General features: G+C 40.1%; 1 protein-coding gene across 1 annotated transcript in view; it reads left to right on the forward strand.

The window, feature by feature from the left end:
* Positions 1-12,645, forward strand: part of PODXL2 (podocalyxin like 2) — a 58,483-nt gene that overhangs the window by 36,285 nt on the left and 9,553 nt on the right. The window contains exons 3-5 of the mRNA XM_020798058.3: positions 1,645-2,567; positions 4,167-4,241; positions 10,768-10,924. Of these exons, the coding sequence (XP_020653717.3) occupies positions 1,645-2,567; positions 4,167-4,241; positions 10,768-10,924 (1,155 nt within the window). The remainder of the gene's footprint in view (positions 1-1,644; positions 2,568-4,166; positions 4,242-10,767; positions 10,925-12,645) is intronic.

Consider the following 12,645-nt stretch of genomic DNA (forward strand, 5'->3'; position numbering starts at 1 on the left):
TTTGCAAGAGCTTGCATTCAGTGACATGTCAAGAGATACCCCAGAGGTTTGGCATTCCTTTCCTGGGAGTGAACTGGAATCATGGCTTCAATTCAGCTCCTTGTGCATATAGCCAATGTCAGTAACTGATGACAGTGCTGACCAACTGTGGGAGAAAATAAAAATTAGCCGCGTGTCCTTCCAGAGCAGCTGTTTTGCACCCTCACTCAGTTCCTCCTCCCCACTCACACTTATGTACTAGACCAGGTGAGAAATTCCATATTCAGCATCTTGTATCTTGTAGCCATTCTTGCCCACGTAATAGTAGCCTTTTTGCAAGGTGGATAGGATTTTACAGATCTGAGTCTGTATCATAAGGCAAACCTTTTGGAATGTACAGATAACTGCTCCTCTTATGATGAGTCTATTAGAAGAATTAGTTCCACAGTTAGTGAACAGCTCCTGAAAATGGCACACAAATGAGAAAATAGAGAGATCTTGGGGAATATCTGCACATGAACCTTCTTCAGGATTTCACCACATAAAGTATGGGAAGCAGCACTTCTTCGCATATCCTCACAGTTCATTCTCCTGCATGTATGGTACCACTTGGTATTCTTCTTCACATGTGTTAAATGAATAGGTAGAATGAGTACCATGTGGTGCACTATTAGTGACTTAGAACTGTTTTTTTTTTCAACTTGACACTTCAGATATTTTACACTACAATATCCATCATTTGTAACCTTTTGTCATGCTGGCTGGGGCTAAAGGGGATTGAAATCCAAGACAGCTAGTAAACACTAGATTGAGGAAGATTAAACACAGGATTTCAAGGAATAAGTATGGTTCTGCATGAGGGGGAAGTTATATTTTTAAAAGACTTGTGGTAATTAAAACCACCAAACTTCCTAAAAAGGTAACAGGGAGCAAAGTACTTTAAAGCTGGACACTTGACCCAAAAGATGCATTAAGAAGGAAATCTTATTCAAATCTTTGTACTGTGAATTACTTGTACAGCATCATTGGTGACAATATGATCTGGATTCTAAGCTGGCTAGAATGAATGGCTAGTGATAAATCATTTTTGAGTGCTGCTTCTGGGTGTCCATTATACTTTATAAATAGAGATCTTTTTCTTGTTCCAGAGAGTATATTAGATGGTAGGAAAGTGCTCTAGTGGGAAGAAGATGTATGTGTATGATGTGGGTGGATAAAATTTGGATGTGCATTGCACTTGATGATGCATAATTTAAAACAGTAGCTGAAAATCTTTTCTGTAATATAAGCAAATTCATATGCTTTGGTCTCTACCTCACTGGTAAATAGAAACCACTACCATGCAATTCGTGGGGGTGTGTACGCACACACTCTGATTTACATTGTGCAATAGGATTTTTCCAAATGTGTAGCTTTGCAGAAAAAAAATTCAAACACAGATATAGTAGCTTAGAGAAGGATCTCCGAGGGCAAAACTGATTAACTCTTCTAGGAGAGCAGAAAATGTTGACACGGAAAATGGATGGTGGAGTCCTTTGCCACTTTATACACTTCTAGATAGTATCCATTAGAGATGTAGAAGACTTCTTCAGGAGTAAAAAAATATTTCCTGCTGCAGATTGTTCATGATACCCCTTGAACAATCTCTTGTTTTTTTTTTTTCAGATTATAGTTTCCCACTTGGCTCCCAGAAGGCCTTGCCTAAAGGAAATGGGACAAAGATAGAAGACCTCCATGAAGTGCCCTCTTTCCATCCGTCACTGGATTCCATTGAACCTGACTCTGAAACACCTTCCACCAGTGTCCTTGAGGAAGAGGAAGGATTACTTCCTATAAATCAGTCCAAGGGAGCTTCTCAGAGCAGCCCAAAGCCCAAAGTAACTTTTCCTGAAGCATCCAGGCAGGATTCATTGTACTCTATCCTTTTCTCTACAACAGCCAGCAGAACGGGCCCAGTAGCAGAGGTGGCTACAGCTAGACAGGAGGAAGAACCCATTCCTGAACATGTTTCCTCAGGCTTTGACCTAGGTAGCAGCATGGGCCCCAGTCTCTTGCCTCTGTCCTCCATTTTGTCAGCCACTCCTAAAGGATCTCAGCTTGTCTCAGAAATTCCCCCCAGTATGACTTCAGAAAGTGCAGTGGGAGCAGGAGAGGAGCTGATGAAGACCACGACGACAACAGCTACAGTGAGAGGTGATGTAAGTGAAGCGGAGACCACAGTAAGTAAGGAGAATCAAAAGCCCACAGAAGGAGGAGGAATGGGACAAGAAGGGACAGTGGTTAAAGAGGCCACTGAAGTGGCTGAAACAGAACAAGAGGGAGAATATCTTCTTACAACAGGAATTCATGGGAATGGCACTCAAGCTACTGAGACAGTTACCAGGACTGCTAGCAGTCCATCAAAGCCAAGCTCAGCAGTCGATTTCTGGGCCTGGACTGATAAACCAACACCTACCCCTATTTCCACAGAGAATGTTACCAAGCTGCCAGTCACAGCAGCCACTGCAGGAGAACAGGGCTTTGTACCACGAACAGGAGATGTTCGCATGGCTGTATTGTCCACAGGAATCCCCTGGAGTTTGACACAGGTAAGAATAACAATGAATATTTTTATCTGTGTGATTGGGGTTGGCTTATAAATTAGCTTTCAGTCCCACTCTAGTTCCTGCCTTATTGTACATATTTTGGCAATCCAAAGCATGAGGTCATATGCCTAAGTATGTCTGGCAATCTCCAAAAATTAGTTCAGAAACAGAGGTGTGCTGACCAAGCATTCTGGGAGCACAGTGCTCCCATGCTGCAGTGCTTTAAACAAATCATTTCATTGCTGTGTGACATCAACCCAAGAGAAGATTTATACTGTATAACCAATTGTGATGGCTGTTGACAATCACCTGTTTTCATTTCTTGGGATATGAACATTGCCAAAAAAAAAAACTGTGTTCAGCATTATTCATCACATATGGCAGGAATGGGGAACCATTTTTGGGCCAAAGACTGATTTGGTTCTAGATCCCATGGGACCCCATGTCACACACCCATGCTTCTGGACAAGACTTTCTTTCTTTGGTTGTTGTAGGTTTTTCAGGCTGTCTGGCCATGTTCTTGAGGTTTTTCTTCCCAACGTTTCACCAGTCTCTGTGGCTGGTATCTTCAGAGGACAGGAGTCTGTGCTCTGGCACAGTTTGTGGGATAGTTGAGTATTTGTAGCTGTGGGATCAGCTTTTTGTCCTTTTCAGGAGATTGGGTGATTATGGTGATCAGCATGTTTTTTGTTCTGCATGTATTGTTGTGATAAGGGGGAGAGATTATCTGTCACTGTGATTGATGGGTGTCGTTAAGCTTAAGCTTTCTTTCTTCAGTTGTTGTGGGTTTTCTGGGCTGTTTGGCCATGTTCTTAAGTTTTTCTTCCTAACGTTTTGCCTGTCTCTGTGGCTGGCATCTTCAGAGGACAGGAGTCAGAACTCTGTGCTCTGTTCTGGAGTTCTGACTCCTGTCCTCTGAAGATGCCAGCCATGAAAGCTTTTGAGAATTATCTGTATTACTACTTGGGTTAAAAGCAGAACAAAACAAACAAACAAACAAACAAACAAACAAAAACCTTCAGTGGCCAAATCCATTAACTCCAGTCTCTGAGGTAAAGGAAAATTGGCAGATTGCATGGAGAGTGCTGCTGGATTGTTAGGATTGCAGATTAAATCTGGCCTTTTCCTGACTCATGATATAAGTGTTGGTTCTGTCTCAAAGCTAAATTGTAGGATACCCACTGTGAGTTCTATAGTCCTAGCTATGTACATGGTGGTACCACATTGAACTTTCCTGAGGCCCAACAAAATAGTGGACCAGATGCAATGCTATGGCATTGAACAGAGAGGACAGCCCAGAGCTTACACTGTAAACATAGCACTCCAGTTCCTTGCCTGTTTTTGAGTACATTTTGTATGCTTTTGAGTACATCTGGAATAATAGCGGTTTCTTTTTTAAGAATAGGGTGCATTTGTTCTCATTGCTTAGTTCATAATTTCATTTTGAGATCTTGTAACTCTGCTGTTAGTCAGATTATATAGCAAAGCGTTAAAAGGACCAATGTTCTGATTCAGGATGAGTCAGCTTCATGTGTGCATTACAGAAAAACATACACCTCTTCCCAAACTCTTTCCAGCTGAACTGTGTTGTTGTTTTCCTAGGTGACTTGTAAGGACTGGAGCAACCTTGCGGGCAAAAACTACATAATTCTGAACATGTCAGACAACATTGACTGTGTGAGTAGTTTTCCATTTTAAAATATATACCATGTTTCCCCGAAAATAAGACCTCACCTGAAAATAAGCCCTAGTATGATTTTTCAAGATGCTCATAATATAAGCCCTACCCCCAAAATAAGCCCCAGTTAAGGGAAACTCCACCCTCCATCACTGTGCAGCAACCAAAAGATGGCACGACTGTATTTGAATAAATATAGATTGTTGTACATGAAAAAATAAATAAAACATCCCTTGAAAATAAGCCCTAATGCATTTTTGAAGCAAAAGATAATATAAGACACTGTCTTATTTTCGGGGAAACAGGGTATATAATTTCTAAATAAATTTCTCCTCTCTTTTCTTAAAACAGAATCTAATCATCTTTAGGAATGATAAGCAATCAACTTATATCAATTTGTATTTTTTTTAAAAAAGTATTAGCATCTTAATTTGCTTTACAATGCAATACTCTGCTTATTCACTTGGATCTAGCCAGGAGGTGAGGCTGAGGAGCCTAACGCCGAGGGAGGTCCGGAAAGAAAAAACAAGAAACTGGGCCTTCTCGACAGTGGCTCCTCGTCTTTGGAATAGCCTCCATCCAGAGATACACATGGCCCCTTCGCTGGGCATCTTTAAATGCCAGTTTGAAAACTTTGCTGTTTAAGCAAGCCTTCCCTCCACCCATCATCTGAATTTTTGTTATCTTGTGTTTTTCTCCCATCTTGGATCATTGTTTACTTAGTAATATATTGTTATGATTTTAAATTGTTATATTGTTATATGATATGTTGTAGTCTATATGACTAGATGGGTGGGCTATAAATAAATGAATAAATAAATAAATAAATAAATAAATAAATAAAGTCAGTGAATTCAGTTAATGAGTAAGTGTGCGTACATATGCAGTCTTACCCGTCTAAATGTCATCACAGCCGATATCCATGAAGAAGCTGGCAATATGAAGAATGAATTAGGTTTTTCAAAATCCATCTGGCTTACTAGATACAGTATTTTGTCTCTGAAACAGATGTTTGTAGTGAAGATTTGATATGTCATACAGTACCAGTGTTTAAAAAAAAATTATGTAAGAAGCAGTCCTGTGATTGTCCAGGTTTAAATAATACTCTAATGGTGCCATCTGTGATATCTGTAAGCTGTGTTGAGAGAACAGAAATTCTGTTTCAATATTGCCATCACAGGCTTGTAAAACATGCCTGCCTGGGCATTATGCAGCTGGTAGTGCTTAATTATGACTGGCCACATGTTTGATTATTTTTTTTTACAATCTGTTTGGGCTCATTAACAGCTATTTCAGGAAAAGTTGGGGAAGAAATATGGCGATAAAACACTTCCCAAGTAGTACACATGTGTAACTTACATGAAGTTCTTCAAAATATTGAAGGAAAGACTGCACAATTATAAACTATTGTAAATTTTAATTCCATATTTTGTAGCTGCTCACAACACTGGCTGCTGAAATGTGCACCTAATACATAGTGACTGGCCGAACATCTATTAATATATAGTGACATTTTTAGCTTACACTTCTAAACAAAATATGCACCTCTTTCTGTGGAATGCCATTGCTAGACGTTTGAGGTACCTATTCCTGCCTTCTATCTATCCTGCCTTCCTTGAGACAGCTTTTTGACCATTTCTTCATTCATTCAAGTATTTCTAACCTATTCTGTGTCAACATATTCCAGGATTATACTTTTGTCTTTATAATATGTATTCCATCAGTAAATAGTTTGGGTTATAGGAATACTGTATACCACTCTTTATAGAAGTGTGCTGTTCTTCATCTCTATGTCATTTCCCCACCTCTTTGTCACAGAATGAGGGGGAGAGAAATAGGGAATACTTCCTAACCACCAATTAGAAAGTGTTCATACATAGATATTCAGGTAAAAGTTTTATAATATATTTAGTGGGCATGCAATTACTTTTATACTCATGACAAAGTTAACATGATGCAGTTAAATGTTAAAATTAAAAACTAAAATCTCTGTTGAGTGAATTAATTTCCACTTCTATAGGTATGCACTTCGCATTGAACAGGACTAGAGTATTTACAAGGATAAACCTTACATCAACACACACAGTATGAATGCATGTCAAGCTGCTGGGCAACAGCGTGGTTGCCAGCTTTTGTGTTTAAACGTTCTGGTGCTTGTGTGAGATGCCTGGTCCAGTTCGGGCTGGTCCTAGAGGCCTAAGCTCAGTCAGTACCTAATGTTTCACATTAAGAATTTCACAGTAAGAATTCAGTTTATTTAAAGACAACAGGACTACATAAAGTTCAGAAAGGATTAAAAAAAACTAGCAGATTTCAAAAATCAGAAAAGCAAAGCTGTTGACCCAGATGACTGCCAGACCCAGGTGGGATATTCAAACAGCAAGCAGCCAACCACTAAAAATGTTACCTTAAAGGTTTCATTGCATCGTAAAGGTAGCAGCACCCAGAACAAGGATTTCAGGTCTTGGTCGCATTGGATGGGTCAATCAAAACTCAGCAGCCAGCTAGGCTAAATGTGGGTGCATTCAGCTAAATGGATTGCTCTTTCATCGACCCCATGAAGACATAGAAGCTAGGACATGTACGTATACCCTGTGGCTTTATCCCTGTTTTGGTATTGGCAAATTAAATGTTTATTTATTTATTTAAAATATTTTTATCCTGCCTTTCTCCTTAAAGGCTTATGCTTTGCCTAGAGTTACCTAATTCTACACACCATACAGCTGCAATTAATATACTATATCACTTTGCTAAGATAGATTTTAATTGAAAAATAGGATGGAGAAATAATTCACCCCCTTCCCCTTCTTCTGGTATCCAAGGGAAAAGAGAGAAAATTATTGCTGTCTGGTCTGCTGGTAATAGAAATATTGAGATTTTTGGTCTTCAGGTTAAATAGTGTCCCTTCTTTTGTGTTGTTTACCCAGCCAGAAAACCACTATGTTATGGCAGACAGTGGGACAGATTAAGTAACTGCTGAATGAGAGAATATTCTGCTGTGTTTACAGTATGTTGTTTCTAAGAAGGGGCACACAAAGCTTAATGAGGCATAGCTAATAATTACAGAAACGGCAGAATAAATTAATTTTAATATATTCACACTTGCATATAGAAGGCATATTCATCTTTAAAAGTTGTTTCTGTCATTAAAGATGTTAGAAATAAGGGCACATGTTTTCCAGTGTGAGTAATTCAGAGTGTCAGCCTGCTGCCACTAAATCTTTCTTAAGTGCCTTTTTGCTGCCCTTTTATCTTGTTTACTGTTTAGTGTCTGTTAACCAGACACACTCCTCTAATCCATTACTCCACCATCAATCCCATAAAGCTGCAATTAATTGATGATCCAAAGTCTCTTTCCTGTTAGAGATCTCCAGTGACAAGAACATTAGATGAGCTTATAACAAACCTTCTATGGTAGTGGTATGGAAATTCTTACAAAAAGTTTTCTGTGAAAATAAGGTCAAACCTCTTTATAATATAAGAAAAATACATCTCTTGTGAAGAGGCTTTGGCTGGCCCTGATTTTAAACTGCTAGATAAAATGCAAATCTCTCACTGACATATCCTATACAGGTATATGTATTTTTCGCTCCATAAGACACACCTCTCCATAAGACGCATCAATTTTTTTAGAGAAGAAAACAGGGAAAAATTAATCTGTTTTCTCCTAAAAAATTGGTGAGCCTTATGGAGAGGTCCGTCTTATGGAACACACCCTAGCCCCCTCTGGCCCCATGGGGGGTGTGGGGAGCCTCCAAAGCGTCCCAGGGTGTGTTCCAGGACCCTTTGGAGGCTCACCCTGCCCCCCCCGCGGGGCCAGAGGGGGCGAAATCGCCACCTTCAGGGACTCTTCTGAAGCTTCCCAAGCCTCAAAAGAGTCCCAGAAGGTGGCAATTTCGCCTGCGCTGGCCCCGTGGGGGGTTGGGGGGAGCGCTGCAATGGTCCTGGAAGGCTCACTCGGACCCTTGCGATGCTCCCCCCGCCCCTCCATGGGGCCAGCGTGGGTGAAATTGCCAGCTTCCATGACCTTTTGTGAGGCTTGAAAGGCTCAGAAAAGGTCCTGGAAGCTGGTGTTTTCTCCCCTGCTGGCTCCATGGGGGGTGGGGGAGCGCCGCAAGGGTCCTGGAAGGCTTCACTTGGACCCTTGGGAGGCTCCCCCCCACAGAGCCAGTGGGGGCGAAATCGCCACCTTCACTCCATAAGACGCACAGACTCCCCCCTTTTTTTGGTGGAAAAAGTGCATCTTATGGAGCAAAAAATATGATAAATAATAAAATCCATGGAGTGCTGATAGTTGTATAATCAAAATTGCTCCATCAACACACACAAGGGAAGGCATATCCAGCTTTGGGACAGAATAAATACACACACATATATATATACATATATAGGGTAGTCCAGCATTCTTAACTGTCACACAATACTTGCTGTTAAAGAGGGAATAAAATGGAAGGCAAGGAATATGAAGAATGGAACAGTGTTATCCTGAAAGAAGACATAGTTTGCTGGCTGAATTTCTGAACAGGAAGACATAATGTTGCAACATTTCGTGACAGATCTTTTAAAAATTGTCAAAATGGAGTTGGTGATAATAATGTAAAGTAACTTAGTATATCTAGTTAGTTATCATTAATTTTCTGTCACCAAATGTAGTTGAATAGTTATACACAGTCACTTATTTTCTACTTGTATCATCTTGTTTTAGGACAGCTCCTTATACTAGTTTTTGGTGTGTGTAAAAATATTGGGTCCATGTGGTGGCAAGGAAGTCTAATTGGCTATTTGTATATCAACATGTATAAAAACATAAGGTCTTTTAATAATAAAGAATCTTTTTGACCATCTTTTATGGGGGAAAGGACTATTTTCCTGTCTGCCAGAATGCTTTTCCTCCACTTGTAGAATTCTGTGAGAAGTTAGTATGGTTGGAGGGAGAGTTCTATCAGTCATGTCTGTTCCAGTTGTGTGGTCCAGGGATTGTGCCCTGAGGTAGCCATAAAACCCGTCCTCTTTCCATTTCTCTTCTGCCAGGTTGCATCTCTTACTATGGCAATGCGAGTATTCATCATGCAGGGTCCCTAATCTTTGCCTCGTGAGACAAGGTGCTGATGGGCCTCTGAGATTCAGGACTGACTCCTCCTTGTCTTTCCCAGTTAGGCCTGTGTTTGCCCTGCGTGCTTGAGATTGCCATAGCAACCAGTGGTGCTAGCACATATTAATAATCTGGGTGGCCTTTAGGTTGGCACGGCAACTGAACAAGAATAGAAAGGCAGAAGCGGGAGAGGTGCTGCCAAGCGATGTGAATCACATCAAGTAGAATGGGGCCATCTCTGTTTGACCTGAAGTGTAAACAGAGTCACTGGAGCTCTTGGTTTTTTAAAAAATATTCCTTATTATTTGTGTCTTTCTCTTTCTCCAAGGAGCTCAGTGAGGATGTAGAAGGGATCCAGATAGCCTCTAACCAAAGTCATATTCATTCAGCATAAACATCAGGCACCTCGAAATCATTGTCCCTGTAGAACTGGACTGCCTTGTTGTGAAATGGAAACTGCAGGTTCAGGAAGGGATTGGTTAAAGTTATCTCTTTGCTGTTTCTCCCATTTCTAGAGATAGAAACCTTCTAACCTCTGGAGATTTGTCTGTTGTGTGCACTGGGCCCCTTGCTGAATTAGAGCAGAAACAAGAGAGCAATATAAGAGTTCTCTGTCAGAAAAGAAGATTAAATTTAGGTTTTGTACTTAAAAAGTCAACTAAAGCCAAACTGAGAGATGTACCTAGTGAATAGAAAGGGATGGAATCCACACTATCCACACAGTAGAATTTTTTTTTCTTGTGGTAGTGTACTTCTTCTCACACAGCTATTATATTTCTAGTAGAAAATGAAAAAAAAATGTAGCTAAGTAATTTCTGGTTAGAAACAAAATTCTAGGTAAATTAATATCTTTATTGGATCATTAAAATGCTGCAAATATGTGGAGCTTTTGAATTTTCCAGTATGCTTCTCACGCTTAGATAGTATAAAATTTGGTGGATTATGGGATCCATCAGAGATTCCTGTAGTTTCTTCTTTATAAGGGGATGAATTTGCAGGACATTTCAAAGGGAAATATTTATTTGCTATTCTCAAAAATTATGAAATGACACTTGCCCATTTTGGTGTGAATGCCTTCTCTAACTAGAAAACCCAAATGCTTTGTATAGAAGTCCTAGACTATGGGACCAAGTGGTATGCAGTTACATTTTTGATAAATGTGCTGTGTAAAATAATTGGTTGTGAACAGATAAAGCTGATTTTTGAAAAAGACAGTAACTAGGCTAGATATATTCTATATGTAGAAATAATTTAAGGAAGCAAAAAAGAAGGTAAGACAACAGGAATGGATAAAGATGATAATTTTCAAAGTGCTTTCTGATATCTTTATGTTGTTTTCTTGAAAACCTATGCCTACAGTCATTTTCTGCAACAGATGCATTTGGATGAAAAGGCATCTTTTTAAATGACAGAGACATGTTTTATTGTTCCAGGAGGAGTTCCGAGTAGAGAGGGGCCTCCAGTTGTTGGCATTGGTAGAGGATGCTTTCTCCAGGTATAAAAACGGCTTGCAGGGCCAGTGGTTGATTTCCCTAAGTAAACCCAATGAGAACGACAAACACCTGCTAATGACCTTGGCAGGAGAACACGGTAAGTTCTTCCAGAGATGCAAAAAGCTTACTTCTTTGTGCACGGGCAACTGAAAGGTCTCTTATCTTTTCATTTGATATCTCCAGTCATCAGGGATGACCCCTCTCATGCTATACACCATACTACCCTTCCATAATGAGCCATGCATCTACATATATCACTCATGACTCTGTTTCTATAGTATGCGTGTCAAGAGTGGGCAGTTATGGAGGTTCAGAGGCACATTTTCTAGCACTTTCTCCAAACTGGTGGTATTGTGGACTAAAGTAATTTCTGGCCCATTCGTTGTTGAACTTTATGTAAAGGAGGCATAAAAAGCTATGAGGTATAAGATTTCTAGTTATCCATATTCTTTTTCTCATATTCTCCACAGTGGACAGGAAAATGCCATATTTCAGAAGAAAGCAATGAGAGAACTGATAAATGATTTTCTAGGTATTTAGTTTTAAAGACTCTAGTACAGGTGTTTCCCATCTGGAAAGAAGGCTGAGCTCATAAGCCTGCAGTCGTGTTGCACATCATTTTCACTAGAATAGATAGATTTTTTAAGGATTTCATGGAAACTTTTACAAGTAACGTATTGATATAAGATGTTAATGAAACTACAGTGGTGCCTCGCTAGACGTTAATCCGTTCCACTGAAATAGCTGTTTTGTGAAAACATCATCTAGCAAAAAGTGTTTCCCCATTGGAATGCATTGAAACCCTTTTAATGCGTTCCAATGGGGGGGAAATAGTAGTCGTCCAGCGAAAATCGCCCATAGGGAAGCCATTTTGCAAAGCGCCGATCAGCTGTTTAAATCGCTGTCTTGTGAAGCATTGGTCCCGAAAACACCCGTTTTGCAAAGATCGCCCATAGGGAAGCCATTTTGCAAAGCCGCTGATCAGCTGTAAAAATCGTCGTCTTGCGAAAAACAGTCCGCGAAGCACGGACCAAATCATCTTCCAGCGAAATCCCCCATAGGAAAAACCATTTTGCAAATCGCTATAGCGATCGCAAAAAGTCAACGTCTAGCAAAAAAAAAAAAAAAACGTTTTGCGGGGTAATTGTCTTGCGAGGTACCACTGTACTGAGAATCCTCCCTCACTGTTCAGGAGCTATGCAATTATGCACACAACCTTGTTGCCTCCCACTTGGCCACTCCCACCAGCAGGGTCAGTGGAACTAATCTCTAACCTTCCTGTTATGTCTGAATCGGGACTGATATTTCATTTTCATAACAGATTAGCAATATGCAACCAACTGCAAATCCTGGATTCAGACTGGTTCTATAGGGGAATGACAAACCAGCACTACGGGTTTGGAGCTAATAGTAAACTTTGCTTCCTAATTAGTTTCTGGTTGGTTTAAGTGTTCCTGCTGGCAGGAAGAACAAAGCAGGGATGATTGTATACAGTCACTACACTGTTCTTAGTAATTGTGGCATAATGTCTGAACATAACCGTAGTGTGCAATAGATTCTGAGGTTGCAAATTTAATAGAAGTAAACCACTGCTGCATAGCTCTCCAAAACCCCACTGATTCAATGGGCCTACTCTAGTTGTGACTTTTTACTGGATTTCAGCCATAGAAACTTTGAAGGTCAGTTTTGAAATGAAAGAGACTGGGGATGGATTTATATTGTGAATTGCCTCTTTCCTTGATTTCTGAAGTTTTTTCCCACTGACCTCTACTTTCCTTTCGCCCGTTGTAGATATTATAAAATGTGTATTTGGATTCT

This window comes from Pogona vitticeps, chromosome 2 (genome assembly GCF_051106095.1).
Source record: "Pogona vitticeps strain Pit_001003342236 chromosome 2, PviZW2.1, whole genome shotgun sequence".
Lineage (NCBI taxonomy): Eukaryota > Metazoa > Chordata > Lepidosauria > Squamata > Agamidae > Pogona > Pogona vitticeps.